Source organism: Centrocercus urophasianus, unplaced genomic scaffold, assembly GCF_019232065.1.
Source record: "Centrocercus urophasianus isolate 14NV4802_14NV808 unplaced genomic scaffold, USGS_Curo_1.0 seq_2, whole genome shotgun sequence".
Classification (NCBI taxonomy): domain Eukaryota; kingdom Metazoa; phylum Chordata; class Aves; order Galliformes; family Phasianidae; genus Centrocercus; species Centrocercus urophasianus.
Genome location: NW_024884755.1, coordinates 17,156,432 through 17,175,125, shown reverse-complemented (window position 1 = coordinate 17,175,125; position 18,694 = coordinate 17,156,432). Strand labels below are relative to the sequence as shown.

Genomic DNA, 18,694 nt, shown 5'->3' with positions numbered 1-18,694 from the left:
AGAAGCTGCTGGTAACCCTTTCCTTGCTCTGACTGATGTGTTCCCTTTGCTTCTCTCCAAGCGCTGGCCCAGAACGTGCATCATCATTGCTGAACCCTAACCTGAGCACCAACATTTGTGCAGAGCTGGAGACACTGTGTGGATCTTTGGAAGTCCCAAATGCTTACACTTGTTTTTTTCTGGAAAACCCCCTTTCTTCAGGTCTTCTATCTGGTCACACACGCACAGCACAAGGCACCCAGCTGGTGGGGCTGTACCTGCACAGGTGGGGATCAGGAGGCCCTGATTCAACTGCACTGGGTACTGACAAACCATGGTGAAACTGCACCTGAAACACTGTACCCCTCTGTGCAGGATAGGAAGCCTCCTTTATTGATGTCAGCAACCACCAACCTACGCCAGACCTTGGTTCCATTGAGTGAATAGAAGCAAAAGTGGTCTGTGAAAGCCCTCAGAAAGAAGGTTCATGAGTGTCTGCAGCCATCCAAACTGTGCAATGAGGGATGTGGAGCCACTGCCGCTGCTCACAGGGCAGCATCCCATGCCTACAGCAGCAGTGTGCCTATAGCAGCATTATGCCTATAGCAGCACTATGGCTACAGCACTGCACCAACGGCAACAAAGTGTCTGCAGATGTCTGCAGGGGGGATGGCACTGAGAAATGGCACCAAGGGGTACTGGGCACACCAAATCCATTCCATTTTACTGTAACCATGAGCACTGATGGCTGCAGGTGGTGGGTCAGGAGATGCCTGAGGTCCCTGCCCATTTGTGGGGCTCTGAGGATGGGGAGAGCCGAGATGCCGAGGAATAAAGGCTCTGACCCTCTCAGCTTTGTCAGCAGGGAGAGTGCTTTCCTCGGATCTTCAGGAATTACAAAAAATAGATGATGAGAAATTAAAAAAAAAAACCAACCAAAAAACCAACAGAGTAGAAAAAGAATAAAATTATCTAACACCTCAGCTGCACATCATTATAGAGAACTGCGGGCTTTTTACACACATTACAGTAAGGCAGCCATCCCCACCACCAGACTCAGTACGACGGATCAGTAATTGTTTTCATACACTTTAATTAGAAAAACTCAGATGGCTATGAATAATAATGGAAAAGAGAGACTTTTGCACTTGAAAGGTTGAAGTCAATCAAGTGTGAATGACGGCAAAAAAGAAAAAAAAAAAGACACCAATTCATCAGGCCTCTGTTGTCTCGCCGCGTCTTTAATCATAATTCCTGATTGGGATTCAAGAAGGCAGTAAGCAGCGGTTCTTTGTCTGCCTTCACCTTCCGTCAATTAACTCTCCCCGAAATATAATCATCAACCTCACATGCTCCTCTGCATCTTAATCTGGGTCTCCAAACCAATAAGTCCTGCCCTATATGTGTTTAAGTAATTACCTTTATCTACCTGCATCTCTGCAGCCACAGTTCTCACCCTGCTCCCGCCCCTCCCTCCGCACGCACACAAAAAGGCAGAAATAAAAAGGCTGCGGTACATTAAGTGCGCTGCAGGCACAAAAGCCAAAAAGGCGTAGAGGAAAAAGCTCGGAGAGCAGCACAGGGCCCAGAAATGCTGGGTGCGGATGTGGGCACAGTGGTGCGGACAGCGGCGGAGGGCTGCCCTGGGAAGCATCAGCACTGCTTGTTCTTCTGCGGCCGACCCGACTCGACCTGCTGCCATCCTTGGCCCGCAGAGCAGCACCAGCTTTGGCAGCCACACAGCTGCACACCTCCAGCAGTTCTGCACTGACAACGAGCTCCAGCCTCCCAGGTTTGAACCATCTGTCTGTCCCGACTGCAAATATCGTGTCCTGTTTGTGCACGTTGTTGCTGCTTTCAATATAAACAAATAACAAGGCTAGGCAGGGGGCAGGAAGGCACAGTGGGCCACAGTCACCTGGCAGGTAAGAGGGGGAGGGGTGTTCCGAAACACTGCTGTGGTTCAGGGGTACTGAAATCACACAAATGGTTCTGGTGACAGCGAAAGGAGCTCCGTGCTGGGGGCCCTCCTGCCCCTTCCCCCAAGAGGCACTGCCAGGGCTGCTCTGAGTGCCCACCCATGGCTGCACTCCGCACTTGCATCCCCAGGCTGAGATTTCCCTCAGCACCAACTGCTCCACCACAGCAGCACATCAGTCCATTTGGACTGCTGTTAAAAGAACAGCCCTACAGATCTAAGTCAGGCAAACGTGATTTGTCTCCTTCCTTTCCTTCCATACAGATGCCTTCTGCTCTGCTCAGCATTAAGCTGTGCTGCTCCTACACAGCTGCAGCCATGCACTGTAGCCCCTGAGCCACCAGCAAAGCCCTCAGTGCTGACACCACTCCCACACCGCCTTTTCTTTTCAAATGAATCTGAAGGATGGGGAAGGATCTGCAGCTCACTCTTATCTGCTCCTTCCGATGGCCCAATGGCTGGGTGTGAATATAACCGTCAGGTTCTGTCCATCAGCGCTCCAGTGATATGCGTCAGCAGCTTCAGAAATGCATACGAGCTGAGGCCCCGCCGCCCCATTCTGCTCCTGCTGCCCTGCAGCCCATGCCAAGCATGGAGCGCTGCTGAAGAACGGCGCTGCCAAAATGGCAGCCTCTGGTGGGACAAATCTCCACCTCCAAGAACGCCATCAGAAATTCAATCTCCTCAAGGAAAAAAGTTCCCTTATGACCACCTACACACTTGGGTACCCCTGTGGTCACTTCTTTGACCAACACAACCCAATGACTTTTTGCCACAAACACCTGGACGCACGCACTGTGTTTCCCTCCCTGTTCTACAAGCACCTCCAGCACACAGTGCTCTGACACACAGCAGACCTGCCAGGCCATGGCTTTGGGAACTACCTGTGAGCCTGCAGATGACACTGTGGCAGTGATGCCCCATCGGCACAGGGCTGCTGAGCAGCGCCACGTCAGCCCCAGGGGCACACAGGCATATTTGTGCCACGTCCAGAAATTTATCTTTGGGTACATGAACAACCAGCTCCATTCACACACTGCATCAGCCTTCTGCTTTCCTCAGAGCGAGCAACCACACAAGTGGCCCAGGAACACCAAAATGGTGCAGCTTTGAAAAGAAAACCTCCAGAAGGGGTCTGAGGAGATACATTACGATCCCCATGTCCGTGCAACCTAGGGGGAAACGCGCCATGCAAGGTTCCCAAACCAGACAAAGGAGGTAATTTCCATTACAAAGAGAGAGAGAGGGTGCTGGAGTGAAAAGCTTCATTAGACTCAGAGAGGCAAAGCGATGGCAGTATACCAAGGTCACTTCTAATTTAGACCATCTAATTGGCAAACATGGCTCCAAATGGCTATCATCTCACAGGGCTCAGAATTAATGAAGCCCGATTATTTTCATTACCTTCATCCGAGATGGAGAATGAGACACAGAGTGAGAGGGAAAGGGGGGAGCGCAAGGGGGCGAGAAGGAGGGAGAGAGAAAAATTGAATGACAACGAAGGGAGAGGGTAATGAGAAAAGACAATAGGAAAAGGGAAAAAATGTGAAGAGGGAGAAGTGCGGACAGCAAGGATGGGAAAGAATCACTGGTGGAGCACGAGAGAAAAGAAAACGATGAAAAGGAAATGCTGGAAACACCGGGAGAGGACTGAGAACAGCAAGGAGAGGAGCGTGCCACAGGCCGAGCCGGGGGGAGGGAGCTCTGGGAAGCCGTCCCTTCTCCCGCTTCAAGCCCATCAGTCTTGTCAATCGACTGAGCCGACGAACTGCACTTCACCCTCATTAAGGGGCTCTCTGCTGGAGCGGCGCGGGCCTCAGCCTGGCGGCGCGGCTGCTGGGTGGGAAGATGGCGATCAGAGCCCAGCGCGGCCGAGACGCCACGGGCTGTAAACCCAGCCACGTCTGTGTGCAGCTGGAGGGGATGAGGGCTCCCGGCCCCCTCTGCGCCGCTACGCTGCCCCTGGAGCCCTGCCCGGAGCTGCCGGCCGCAGGACAGCCCCCGGGCTGCGCGCCGCTATGAAAGGACAGGGCACGAGCCACACAGATATGAGATGCTGAGCATAAGCAAGTAGCTGTTTCCATGGCAACAGACATATTAGACACTGCAGGTTCCTGAAAGGCGTCTGATAAGGTATTATTAACTGGAGCCTCCTCCAAATGCCAAATGCAAAGACACTGTGTCGAAAGGGACCTTGCTGCCATAAACTGGGCTGCAGTTCACTTGGCAGCACCGAGGCCTGATCCGCACATCAGAGTATGACAGGAACCCACAGGCAACGCTACGAATGTCACATGCTGCCAGGTTCTGCACAAGACATACGCATCTCACCAAATATTTGCCGTATGAACCCAGAAAGAGCCAGACACAAGTTGGATGAGAAGGAGAATCAGTCCTTCTACCCAGACATATCTCTGAGTACAAAGCAAACGGCCAACCAGGGCCACCATGGCAGAACAAAGAAGGAAGACAATGATCTTCACATTTCTCAGCAGAAGTGCTGCACACTGCAGCAGAAGAATGATGTCCTACTGTAGCACACAAGATGTGATGACCTAAAAGAGCTGTCACACCACAGCAGTTGCTCTGGCCGTGTCCCCTGGGCACTGCCCTGAGCTCCCAAACAAGAGGCTTCTGTCAGTCTTTGTGTACCTTGGAGGGCAAACACCTGTGCAAGCATTAATGCACCAAATCAATGGGTTTGTAGACTGCGTGCTCTGCAGACAGCCCAGCCCAAACAAACCATACTCACAACAGCAGAGAAGACACCCTTAGCAAACCAGTTAGGTTTACTGGCCTAAGAAAGAGGCTCAGCTTCTGTTTACTTATCTCGCTGGGTCAAAACATCTTCCTTAAATTTAGTTAGAGGCTAACCAGACTTGTTTACATCCTCAGAAGGTATTTACACAATTGAGCATGAACAATTAAAATGGATGTAGGTCCCAGATGTCTTTGTGATGGGGCAGTTCCTTTATTTAGATGTATGCAGTGTCCACCAGAGCAGAGCAACCCTTGCTTGAGCCTGTGGGTACTTAGCTTAGTGAACTGCTCTTGGTCTGTCTTCCTAAGTCTCTTTACATTTTGCTATTCAGAGGATGCTGGGTGGGACCTGTCACCTTGGCTGGGTTTTTAATGGGTTTTCAGACGTGGTGCCTGCTTGGGTATGTGGGTTTTTCCAGGCAGTTGCAAGCACCTGGTCCCAAGAATGGTCACTGTGAGCCTTCACTGCACCATGACTCCCACAGAGCCTGGCAGGCAGAGGGCAGAAAAATGAGAGGATGGGTGGCTCACAGAGCAAAGAGGGAAGATGAGCAGCACAACAGCCTGTGAGGAGACACATGAGGATCAGAATAATGCTAGAAAGGGAAGACCAAAGAATGGCAAGAGAAAAGCTGGGTAGCGCTGCATTTGCTTGCTTAGTTGATGCCACAGGAAGTGAATTGATAAAAGAATATGAGTATTATGACAAACATGTTGTTATTGCCCTTCGTTATCAGCAATCAGCAAAGAAGGGAGAAACAGAGCTGGAGTGCGGGAAAGAAATCACAAAACTGTCAGGAATTGAAGCAAACGCTTGCGTACTTGGTAACAAGTTCTTAAGTGCAGCTACAACCTTGCCTTGAACACTGCATAAAGAAAGTGCAGAAATCTGACAATACACCCGATTTGTAAGTTCAGAACGGGTTTTGAAAATGTGCGTTATTAATTCTACCTGTATCTTAACCTGACTAAACACACTAACAAGTGGAAAGGCAAACTCGTGTGCAACCCAAGAAAAGAGAACCCATAGAAGAACATGTTGCGCGCCCAAGTGACATTTATAGAAGCAAGCAGACGAGCGCTGTGAATGCAGCCAGGCTCTGCTCAGTGTGTCTGCATCGAGGTGGCGCAGCCACTCGAGGTCAGGCACACAGTGCCCACGGGAGAGACCTGCAGCCAACAGCGTTGCTGGGGCAGAGCACAACACCACCCCTCACAGACCCCAACTTGAACGCCGCTGCTGATTTGCTATTCCTCACCGAGCGCTGGCTCTTGGGATATTCAAACCTCGGCCCCAAGGCAGCACCTGGAGAAGGGCTCCCACGCACCATGCTGAACCACAACCTGCTGTCTGAAGTTTCTGTTGCCATTAGAAGCAGCACGAGCAGTAATAACCACAGCACAGACACAGGCACAACACTGACAATGTGCTCTAGAAGTGCAGCCCGGGTTCCACCTCCCTTGGGCTAATGTCAATGTATCCCTTGCTTGTTACTCTGACAAAAGTGAACTGTTACACACAAAAAAAACCACACATTGCCACTTCGCATGGAGTGATTTCTGACTAAAGTAACAGGTCCATCCTACTTCACAAAATCTTGACAATGATCTTCACTGAGTGAATGAAGTGCAGACCATGGGCTGCTCCACTGGACAGGTTCTCCTCCTGCAGGCGAGGCTGCCAAGCAAAGCCACTCTACTGGTTCTTAAAATCACATTTTAAGTAGGAACTCGATACCTAATTTCCATAACGTTACTTTAATCGCCCCAGCTGTTCTTCCCAGGAATCGCTAACCAACTCCTGAATATCTTCCCTCTGCAACACAACCAGCACAGCACATCAGCTGCTGCATCTCCCACAAGGATCTGTGCAAAATGTAGTCCCATGCAATGACTTCAGCAGTTAAAGGAAATCTGATTTGCTCCAATCTCTTCACAATGAGATTACTCACTCAGCACTGAAATATTGCCATTTGCCGCAACGCCCAAGCATAGACAAGCTGGTCTCTGCAAAGGAAACATGCAAGGATGGGAGAAACCTCATTGACAGAGCGCAGGCAGGCCAGGCAGCTGCCCCTGAGCCTACTGCAGTGAGCACAGCCCACGCAGGTCAGGTCACCCCTTCACTCCTCGCAGTCCCTAGGCAGACAGCAGACACACCTGGCTATGCTGTGACTCACCGTCATGATGAGCTTCTCAACGCAGTCAGGGGACACACTGTGCAGGTGAGTGAGGTGCAGCTGCAGGTGGATCTTGTTGTTGAGCATGTCCTGGCAGAGCGGGCAGCGGAGCATGGGCTGCACCGAGTGCTGGGTCATGGCGTGCACCCGCAGCCGATTCACGTCTGTGTTACTGTACTTGCAGTATGGACACTGGTACATCTGCAGAGCAGAAAACGAATTGTGCAATTGTTACAGCTTTCTTTTTTCCTTACAGCTAGACTTTAGTAATTTGATGTCTTCTGTAGTCAGTTACCACCTTTCACCCTCTTTCATTTATTTTACTCTTTACTTTTGTCACAGATGAAACAGTTACCCACAGATGTGCAAAATGCCGAGTGCTTGTCCTTACCTGCTCCGATTTGGTCTCTTCTGAAGTTTTTGACCATTTAAAGGAGAGAGGCGACTCAGAGCTGCCGGGAAACGGTACTCGTTTAGAGGATGCTGGAGGCTCCATCAGCTCCTTCTCTGCCTGGCTGGCCGGCGCTGCAACAAGAACAGATTCACATCAGGACATTCCCAAAGAGGCTGACGTTGGATGAAGATGGTGTTACCCTCTACCCTGCTGTTTTTTCTTGAAACATGCACTGCCTAGTTGCATGAGGATGAGCACACGGACTAACTCACAACCTACAAAGCCTACCTAGACACAGAAAGTTTGTTCTTAATTATCTTCCATAGAAGGGGAATTGTGTCACAGCCAGAAGCAGAGAAACCGCAGCTGCTTATGCATGCTGCCTACAGGAATCCTGTTAGGTGCAGGATTCCTTCCCCGTGCTTGCCTCTGACTCACAAACGCTGGGTCAGATGTGAAGGCCAACGCACCATTCCTGCGAGCAGCTGGGCAGGTGCGGCAGAGCAGGATGCAAACCCCTGGCTCTGAGCACCCAAAGCTTTGCATGCCAACAGCCTGGAGAGCGTCTGCCCCAGGGATGGCTAGAAGCTGTGCAGACTGGGTGCAGGGTGCCACGAGGCCCCAGGAGGATGGCACTGAACTGCTGGGCCCACCCCTGGGAACAGTGCACACTGCAGACGCTTCCCAGCAGCGGTCCCACAGAGCCCCAGCAGTGGGACCCAACCTGCAGGGCGCAGGATGAGCACATCCTGCTGTTTCAGCAATGCAGGAGAGGAACCCAGAAGCCACAACGAGGCTCTGTGCAAGTTAAGGCTCTCAGAAAAGGCGCATACCCTGACCTTTCCCCCTCCCCCGAACCCTGGCAGCCTGGAGTACATAAATTTGTGGGACATCTATTATTTAAAAACTGTAAGGACAAGTATATTATACACAACCCCCGTCTCCTCCTCCCTGAACACACATTCATAACAGTACTTTAATCTGTCTTGAATCGACTTCAAACCCATTTCGCCCTTAATGGGAGTTATTCATTTTCACTTGAAAGGTAATGTATGACAGCTGGATATTTAATATGATGGATCGGCTGCCGATTAACAAGGCACGGCAGCATTCTCAGACCGGTCCCCCCATACTCTTCCCCCTTCCTCTTCTTCTCTGGGTGAGCTCACTGGTGTCTGTGCCTTGTTCAGAGGATGCAGTCAGAGCAAAACCCAGGTAAACCGCTTCCTTCTCACAGACCCTTCACTTACAGACACGAGACGTGTTTCAGAGGCACCACATCACAGTAAGGAAAGTGATCTGTGTTTCTGTCTTTCCCTGCCAGGCCTCAGCCCCAAGCTCCAGTCATGAAGGAACAAACTAACTTCGTGGAATCATAGAGTCACTCAGGTTGGAAAAGACCCATGTGGCCGCCGAGTTCAGTGACCCAACTGCAGACATTGTCCCATGGTGCTGAACGCTTTGTACAACCTCTGAAATCCCAACTATGTTTCCAATTTCTTTCCTATGGGAAGCAGCCAACGTACAATTCGGGAGAAGTGAAAAGCAGTTAAAATTTAATTCTACTTACCATTTTCCAAACTGCCCATTTTTCTAAATGCACTTGATCCATCCCTAACTTTTATCCTTCGGAATCAGAACTATTAATGACTGTCCAGATCCCAGAGAAACTGCTTTGTTGCAGTGAACTGAAAAACACACACTGAATATTTCTTCTAAGCGTCATTTTTTTGTGCTGACAGCTCAGATGGGAATTTTAACTCAAGACCCAAGTTTATTGTTGATCAACAGCCAAATTCACTAAGTGACACATTCAGTCCACATCACAGATCAGAGGAATTAAAAGCTCTTTTCTGCCTGGGGAAATGAGGACGCGCTGCTCCTGCAGCTGCAATTCAGCACCAGGTTTGGGGCAAAGGCATGGCAGGACAGAAGGATATGGGCTTACAGTACGATGTATGACAAGTTACCTATTAGCACTTGCATTATTTTGACCCTCTAAGCGGATTATTACAGATTGCCTGGCCTCAGAGATCTGTGTTAACTCCACAAATGCACCTGGAAGCCCCATGCACCAGGACGGTGCTGCCCTACTGGGGCCTTGAGGAGCCTTCTCGCACATCCTTGGCACCTCCTGCATTTCAGAGGATGAAAGGAAATCTCCCCGGGTGGAATGGGACACTTCCTCGAGTGCAGGTCCTTCCTTCTGCCAGCTGTGTCCCAAGAAACAGATGACTCCTGGTCTGGGTGGGCAGGAGCTGCCTCCTCTACTGCCATCAGCTCTTCTAGCTAACGCACCGCTGACAGCCCCTTCATCTAAACTTCTATCTCCCGACCCAGCAACATAATGGAGAAGCCAATTAAATGATTATTAATTCATGCTGTTTTCCGTAAGCCAGAGGTTCTCATCTCCCTGCATTCCGTAAACCAGCTTGCCACTTGCCCTAGAAATTTACAGTGGGGTTTCTGCTATCTCCATTGATTTAGAGAACGGAACGACCCCTCCCCCACACCCAGTCTCTTCCCACCAAGTTCAGCTGTCAGCCTGGGAAAAAGTTTTCCAGCGGGTTGCGGAGCTGTTTTCATCGCACGATGGAAAATAAAATTCCTTATTTGGCGGTGCCTCCCTCTGCTCAGCTCTCCCTGACGTTTCCTTGAAGCTCCCCCCAGCACCACGAGCCCACAGCCGGATGGGGCCGCCCGCCCGCGACAGCCCTGCGCCGACTGCCCGCCAACGCAGCAGCATCCTTCAGCAGCCCTTGCTTTCCTCTGGAAATGCTGAGGAGTGGGAGGATGGCTCTGCCTGCCCCACGCTCACACAGCCCTCGCCCCCTGTGTGTGCAGGGCCAGGCCACCCCGCACCACCACGCGTGGGGCTGCAGCGAGCCGCTCACTCAGTGCCAGCCAACAGCACGGCATGAATGGACGTGGGAGAGGAACTTCACCAAGAGACCCCGGCCACGCAGCAGCTGTGTGAGCACGGCCTGGGCCTTCCAGAAATGGCACCTGGGTGTAGAGCACCATTACAGTGCTGCTGGTTGTTACTTCTCGTGTTAATAATATATGGTTGGATGTTTCTTCCTGAAACGCTGTCTGTTTACATTCCCTATTCCCTGAAGGTACCATTCGTTCTAATAAGATCTTGTAGCCACGCTAACAGGACTCTACACCGCCTGTTGCTCTGCGGTACTTTTTCAAATCTGTATTTGATAAGTGACGCGACTGTGTGATAGACAGATATGAATACATGAGGACCTGCAAGCACACCTTTGTACCCAGACCGTTATCACTATCTTTCAAAAATACGGCTCTGAAGATGGTCAGATAATTTGTTTTTCTAATGCTGCGTCACACCTGCAGCCTGCAGTGTGTTCCAACCACGGAATTATCACTAAACGTCCACACGACAGCACCCAAAAGGCCCAACCAAGTGCCACGAGGCTGCTCTGCACCACCACAAGCACCGGGACACTGCACAGGGCACAGTGGCAGCGCCTGCACCAACACACAGACCTCCCACTGCCCCCCAGCATTGGCACTGTGCCGGGGCTCCACGGGGTGCTGCCTGCGGACAGAGCATGGGGAGAGAAATGGTCCAAGCCAGCTGGGCAAGGCAGGGCCACACAGAGACATGAGGAAAACGATTCTGACCAGGCCCAGGGAAGACCTGGTTGGCACAATCTCACCCCACCTCGAGCACAGCAACGCTCCATGCCTGCAAAGTGGTGCACTGAAACCTTTCCTCCCAGCAATGATACCTAAGATTATGGGTTTAGAACCATGGGATATCATTTGTTTGTTTTACATTACAGAGGAAACAAGACGTAATCTTTTATATTTACCTATTCCATACGGTTCTTGAACCAGACATCAATCTGGGTGAATATTACTGTCCAATTCAATTGAATAAATATTTCAACTAACCTACATGAGAGTCTATATCATCTCATTTACTGAAATCAATGTGCAGAGCTTGGGAATGGTATCAACAACAGTACTCCTACCAACTCCTTGAGAAGAGCACAGGAGGGATGGGCAGTGCCAGGCAGCGCTGCAGATGGGGGAGCTCCCGGCCAGAAAGGGCACGAGCTCAGCAGAGATGCAGGCAACATGGACTCCACGTGCTGGGAGCATACAGCACAGAAGTGCCTGAGAACAGGAGGGCTGACACAGCCACCAGCCTGCAGAGCACCGCACACCCAGTGCAGCAGCTGGGCCTTGGGGTGCTCCTGGCTCCAGCACGGCCAGTGGCCAGCTGGGAACACGGAGCCCTGCTGGAGCCGGGGAGAGGGCCTCCACGGAACCATCGCCTCCCTTCACTTCATGGAAACATCAGAACGCATCTGCTGGCACTGTGCGAGCTGAGGGCAGCCCAGCTCTGAACATCAGGCAGCTTCCAGGCAGTCCCAGCACCCCGAGTCCTGCCCCAGCGCTCCTCCTTGGCTGGAGCTGGTGCCCAGAAACCTTTCGTGCTTTGTAAATCCTCTGGAAAGCCACAATGGCACCAAAGCTCCCGCCTCATCCCCATCCCCATCCCCATCCCATTGCAAGTCTCCTGCACACACACTCCAGGGTCAAGAGATGCTCCATCACGGCCCCCTGCTCCGCTCCCTGCCAGCTCTCTCCTTTTCTTTGCTCTGGCACCACTGAGCATTCTGGCCATTAAGTGCTCAACAAATGCCATATATTAAAAAAACAGAAAAAAAAGCAGCAGGGGGTGGGGGGACAGTAATAGATTTCCGTCAGGATGTGCCTGACCTGTTTTTTTCAATTTCAGTAATTAGAAAGGCAGTGGGCCTGTAGGAATTATTCATAAACTGCAGGAGCTGTGCAGTATACATTTATGTTAAACATGTCAAATCCGATTGAAATCATGCCTGCCAGCACCATACTCCATAAACACACTTTTCTGCAACAATTTCCCAGCTCTCGGCAGCCCATTAATACCTCCTTTAATAGCAATCTACCACGGATTCGAATCAGGGACGCTCCATTGCACTAATTGCTCTGTGTTAGGTGAGCATCATGGATTTAAAAAAAAAAAATCATTAAAAAAAATAAAAGCCCTTCAGGCTACTCCTCCAGAAATATTTCATTTCAATCCATATTTTAAATAGAGTTTGTTTCTTGTTTTTTGGGGAAAAAAATCTGATATTCTACATCTACACGACTGACAGTGCATTAAGAAAGTCTCTTTCACAGCTGGGTCACCGCATACTGAAGTGCTTCTCTCCAGCTAAAAAACACACGCAAACATACTCCAAATCTTGCAAGCTTCACACAGAGCTACACGGCTGGGGTCCAGGCTCCAGCTGGAAATCAGTGTGTGGATGTAATCATTTACATCCTGACTTAAAAATGGAGTCAAGGAATGGCCACATTTCTTCTCTCTCTGCTTGTAAGAAGTCGTGTGTTAATCACAGTGACCTCATCTCTAATGCTCAGACACTGGGCAGAGCATCCCTTTGCAGCACTGCAGAAGGCAGGATGGCGGGCAGGATGGCGGGCAGGATGGAGGGCAGGATGGAGGGCAGGATGGAGGGCAGGACCCCTGCACAGAAGGGATGGCAGCTCTGGCAGTGAGGGCCGCACTGCACTATGCTCAGCAGCTGCCACATCCCACTGCCGTGAAAGACAGCAAGCAGGTCTGCACAGACATGGGCCCTGCAGCCATCCCTCTGCATGGAATGCTCTCGGAGTCACACAACAGCTTTGCCTTCCACGAAGCACTGCTGCCTGTGACAAATGCACAGAGGCAGCGTGTGCCCTGCAGAGAGCAAACCATGCTGCACTTGTACACACCTTGCAGGAGCGATGAAGAGATGTATGAGAACTTAACTGAGGTAACAGGAATTCTTGCTGGGGATGGAGCCTCCTCTTGTGTACTTTAATGGAAAACGTTACTTTAAAAATTTTTTTGGTTAGGAATATTCTCTTCTAAAATAAGTACAAAAACGAATCGATAAATTTATTCTGCAGCTGAAAACATTTTGGCAAACTTTCAATGAAAGCAGCGAAGTTTCTCCTTTCAGCAAACAGCTGACCCAGCACTGCCTGCCACAGCTGTGCCATAAAGAAGACACACAAACCTGACTCACTCCGGGCAGCCACACGAGGCCTTTTTTTTTAGAAATCTGACAAAAATGATCGCGCCGTCTGCAGTTAAGGAAGCGAGGTACAGACGGTGAGTAAATCGCTAAGGAACGTGATGAGCAAACTGCAGCACAGCACACAGAGGACAGGTCCCGCAGCCTGCCCTCCAGCACACTGCTGCATTCCTGCACCTACCTCCCGCCTTCACAGACCTGCAGCATTCGCAGCCGCTCCGCAGGGCTCCCAGCGCAGGGCAGACTGTGCCGCTCTGCTTGTGGCCGCAGCTCTTCTGACCTCCAGGGAACACTTCTGAGGTACCTTCCCAGAAATTCTGCTCCAGTGTTTCACCAACTGTATCAGGAGACCTCTTTTTTTTTTACTATTATCTAACCCCAACCTTCCTCCTTTCCATTTAGGGCCATTATTTCTTGTTGTCTATATCCTGAATAGAGAGATCAAATTATTTTCTTCCATTCAGAAGCACTTTATGCACAAGAAGACTTATTTTGTCCTCCCCTCTTTTTGGGTCAGGTAAGCTCCTTTATTCCACTTTCTCCTTAGAGCTGACATTATACTGACCACAGTCTTTATTTGTGCTGTTCAGCTTTTCTGAAATTGCTCTACTTTCCTGACACCCAGAGCTCTGAAGCAGACACGATCCTCCAGGGGAGGCTTTCCAGAGCTGAAGAAATACATCTCTATCTTATAGTATTTTTATCTACATCACGATTAGTCGAGCTTCATTTTGAGAACGTCCTGAACAGCACCACCAGAAGCCTTTCTAAGGAGAAGACACAAGATGCTGCCTGCAATGAGACCTTCCTCACACGGAAGGAAATTGGGTCGTGTTGACATGATTTGTTCTTGACAAATCCATGTCGACTGTTCCTCATCTCATTATCTTCCAGTCAGTACTTACAAACAGTTGTTTGGTCAATTCCCAGGAAAATCTGGGGCAAACGAAGCTGGCAGGTGTGCGGTTCCCCAGCCACTCCTCTGCTTACAAATAAATACCATGTCTGTCCCCCCGCAGCTCCATCTCTCATTTTCTGGGACTCACAAGAGAGCAGCTGACAGGTTGGACAGCTGAGGTGGTCGCCTCCTCAAAATGCCCAAGGATGAAGCAGTGGACACAGACCTGAACACAGGTGGCTGAACTGAACCCTTGGCAACCTGTTCCTGCGGCTGGACCACGGGCCTTCGTGCAGTGCAGCCAGCAGGGCTGCTGCTCTCTCATGCTGTTGGCACATTTAGTCAAGATAAAAGCAGAGAACGTGACCACTCTTCAGTTTTGCTGACATCAGGGTTGAGCTGCAGACCAGCTCATGCCCTGCAGTCTTCTTACACCAAGGCATTGTTTGAGTGCCTCTTGGTGCTCCCTATATCCTGAGATATCTCCATATCCTTCCCTGGCTGCATCTCAATTTCCACTGCTGCATTTTGATAACCTGCATAGGTGGACAATGCAGCTCTATTTTGTCAAGACTAACATAACCCAGTTTCTATTCCCTTCCATGTCTGGGGTCCACAAGGACACAGTGACACAGCCACGCTCTTCAAGGGAGCTTGAAAGCAGAAACAACGCAAGACTGAGGGTGGTACGTATCGAGCAAATCCACTGTACATAAATGAATTCAGAACGTCTTTTGCTTTCAAGTTCAAGGCCAGTGTTGCTACGCATTTGAAAGCAGGCCTCAAATTCAACAACACACATGCAGAAACCTTGCTGGGGCTTTATGCTTCAGGCTGGCAGTGGCCCTGGGTGCTGTTTGTCCAGATACACACACACAGCAGCCTACCTGCATTTTCCACTGTGTGTTTTCCTGTGAAGACTTAATGAAGCTGTGAAATCTACCCATGGATTTTGCAAAGAGAAACCTGAGATTCTTACTCAGCAACGTAAAGATTGTTACACACCTACAGTTTGTTTCAGGATGTCACAGATCCAGCAGAAAGCAAGCAGTTAACAGAGCACGAGCACAGGGTCTGCCTCTCTGCTCTTCTGTGTAAAAACCAGAGTTATGGTAAAAACCAGACCATAATGGAAAAGTAGGTTAGCAATCTCTCCAGTCTTAACTACAGGGTGGGGTTTCATGATATGCTTAATCCAGCCTAAGCGCTGTCAGCTGCCAACAAGGGCAGTCCCTTTCCTCTCCTCCAATCCCAGCTGCACATTTCCACTGCCCATGTCAGGCCCAGCACCACGTGAGAACAGACGAGCTCTGACCTGCGGCCATGGGACTGGCAGGGAATGCATGAGTGACCACAGCTTGGACTACGTGAGCCTGTTGCAAAGCTACACCCGAAGACTTCACAGCGCCTACATCACACTGTGCAGCATGGCTGTTTAAGGAAAGAATTTTGCAGAGTAGTGTTCTGCAACTCCCCGCTTTCCTTTCTCAGATTGAAAGATAAAGAGGGACCAAAACCCACCTGTCCATTTGCTCTGGTCCTTGTCCCCTGCACTCTCTTGCTCCTTGGCAGGCTCTTCAGCATCAACAGCTGTTTCATTGGGCCCTTCTGCATCTTCAGTGGCTTCGTCTGAAAAACAAGAAGCAGAAAGAATAACATAAAAATGAAAGTCAAGTCAGAAGATCAAATAACTGCCACTGAGGAACAGAGCGCAACCGCTGGGTGTTGATGCCACCCAGCATTATCCGGTGACCACCTACTAGCTGGTAAAGAAAGGCTATGGAAGATACTGAGGGGAGGAAGTGAATCTGGCCTGTGACTGCCACTTACAGCCCCTGCAGTGTAACAAGCAGAAAACGATTGCCTGGAACGAGAAGGGTCTATTCAACCATGCCATAGATCAGAGAAGTGCTGGGGCCTGATCAGAGCCCTCAGCACCGTCAGCCTCTACTCTTCCCTCATCCCCAGCTCAAGCTCCTAGGAATGGACGGCACTGCACAGCGTGACCCTGACCACTGAGACCCCCAGACCACCTCAGAACAACACAACTCACTGCTGCTCAAAGCAGGGGGCAGAGGGCATGGCCCTGACACAGGACATGGGAGGGGGCTGCTGAGGGGCCTTATTTTCATCCCGGCCACGGGAAAAGCTCGAGCACACAGGCAGCAGCAGTGCAAAAGCACGAAGGAAAAACATGAAATGGCACTGCCCAACCATGAACAAAAGCGGCGGAGTGCGGTGGCCGCGGCTGCACGGGGCACATCGCCATGGCTGAGCGCCGCGCCATGTGCAGGCACCCTCGTTAGGCGGGACACAGGGAGAGAGACAGCTGTAGCTGCCAGACCTCCAACACCAGGATGTAACAGCCACATTATCACCTAGCATCGCGGGTATGCATGTGTAGTGCAGGCAGCTCAGCAGCCACCACGTAATTGACGGGGGCTACATCAACAGTGGGAGGAAAGGGTACTTTTAAGCCATTATATCCTCTTTCAGGCAGGAGAGTTCATAATTTTAACTTGCATTATGGTCATGGAAAATCCAAGGCTATCCTGAGGCTTTATCTGAACTACCTAACTAGTTAAATCATCTCCCTTCACACATCCTCCTCCTAACAATGACAGCGCAAGAAACTAGGATTAAAAAATATATATATTAGGAGACTGCAGATACTCAGCACTGCCTTTTGAGAACGTGGCAACTTAAATCAAGGAGGAACTTGCAGAAGCATCCAGAGATCCGCAGTGATATTCAGAGGAAGCGCTGCGATTTATACTCCACCTCTCTTTCACTTTTTTTTACAAGCTAAAGATGCTTGAGAACTGCAGGGATCCCAGGAGTCTTATCCCGAGAGAACAGATCCCAGAGCAAGAGGCACCTCTGGGGAAAGCGCCTACTGCAGAAAGCCACGTGCTACTGACGCAGAGGTGAGACGAGCGGTCTGCCTTGCGAGACGCGTGGTCAAGTTTGCTGGAGAAAAGGCTGTGGCATCAGCAGTCGGGTTCCCATTTCAGAAAATACTCCATTTTTTCTCCCCCACTTGTCCCCCTCCCCCCACAAACCCACTCCCTCGCTGCCTTCCAAAGGCTGTGGTGCAGGGTGAGAGAGCGTCTATTTAACAGAGGCAGCTGGCGTGAAGAGCAGATTTATGCCGGCCTGATCAAACCCCTTCATTAAGAGTTGTCTATTGCCGCGTTAAACCCTCGCTAAGGACACCCAGCGGCTCCCAGCTCCCCGCCCCGGCTGCCCGCGGGCGCTGCGGGCACAACAAAGGTGCCCGGCGCGGCGGCACTCCCGGCTACGACCCGGAGGTGTCAGCATCGGCATGGCAGCAGGACGGCTGCTGGCTGCCCGCTCAGACGCTGTCTGGGCTCTAACCTGAGCATGTGGAAATAATAGACGTCTTCAAGTGCACTGTCTGGTTTGAGGGAAATAAAATAGGACATTCATAAGCAGTTACACCATCTGTCTTTATACCATCATCATCATCAACAAGGGGAAAAAATAGCTCCTTAAAATGGATGAAAGCCCAGGCTGACAGTAACCGGAAAAATGTGAGCTATGAATACCAATAAAGGTAGAAAATGATTAAAAAACAAGGCTACAAATGGCAACTCCTTCTGCCCTGCTCAGCGTGCAGCCCCTCATTCAAGGCACAGCCTGTCTCACTGGGCAGCCCTTAACAAAGCCACCAGACAGACTCTCGTACCAAGCGCTTGCTGAGCCCTGTTCCTGGAAGCAGCTCCTCTCTGAGGATAAAATCTGCTTCCTTGGCTCAAACACCCCTGTGCTGGACAGGCAGGCAGCAGAAAAGCACACCCATGCTCCAAAACCTCCTCCTCCTCTCTCAACTCTGTGCAATTTTTTTTCTGAAAAGCAATTTCTAAAGCAGCATGAGAAGGGAAGAGAGCACAAGATGCATGTGCCCCGGGAGGCCCAGCTGGGCTGCAGGTCAGCAGCAGAAGCTCCGCGCACTGCTGCTGCTTGGCTATGAGTTCAGGCTGTCTGTGGCCGCCCCAGTGCTGCTCTGGGGCTGCGCTGCAGCCGTGCCGCTGCTCCTGGGGGCTCTTGCAGCTGAAGGTTCTTGTGCTACTGCCGCCTGCACGAGGATGTGGGGCAGGGAAGCATTAACTCCAGCTGCCTCGTGATGCTCTTCCAACAGATTTTTGGATGGCTGGATTCAACTTTGCTTGCTGTGCTCAACCCAACTTGTCCTGCAGCCATTGGTGCGTAAAACTGACTCCAGGGATGGCTGGGGGCACATCCTCTGCCACGCCAGCCCTCAGTTGGCCAATGGCACCCAACCACCTGCGCTCTTGCATTTCTTTGGGGCATCTTTCAGACAGAACAATGCCAGTAGCACATCTGGTGAGGAAAGGTCCAATTTTCTACTTGATC

At 50.7% G+C, this 18,694-nt stretch overlaps 1 protein-coding gene across 2 annotated transcripts in view; it reads right to left on the bottom strand.

Moving 5' to 3' along the window:
* ZFHX3 (zinc finger homeobox 3) overlaps positions 1 to 18,694 on the bottom strand; it is a 504,841-nt gene that overhangs the window by 15,210 nt on the left and 470,937 nt on the right. For both annotated transcript variants that reach the window (XM_042821262.1, XM_042821263.1), the window contains 3 exons: positions 15,818 to 15,925; positions 7,289 to 7,422; positions 6,898 to 7,098 (listed from right to left, as the gene is read on the bottom strand). In XM_042821262.1, coding sequence (XP_042677196.1) covers positions 6,898 to 7,098; positions 7,289 to 7,422; positions 15,818 to 15,925 — 443 coding nt within the window. The remainder of the gene's footprint in view (positions 1 to 6,897; positions 7,099 to 7,288; positions 7,423 to 15,817; positions 15,926 to 18,694) is intronic.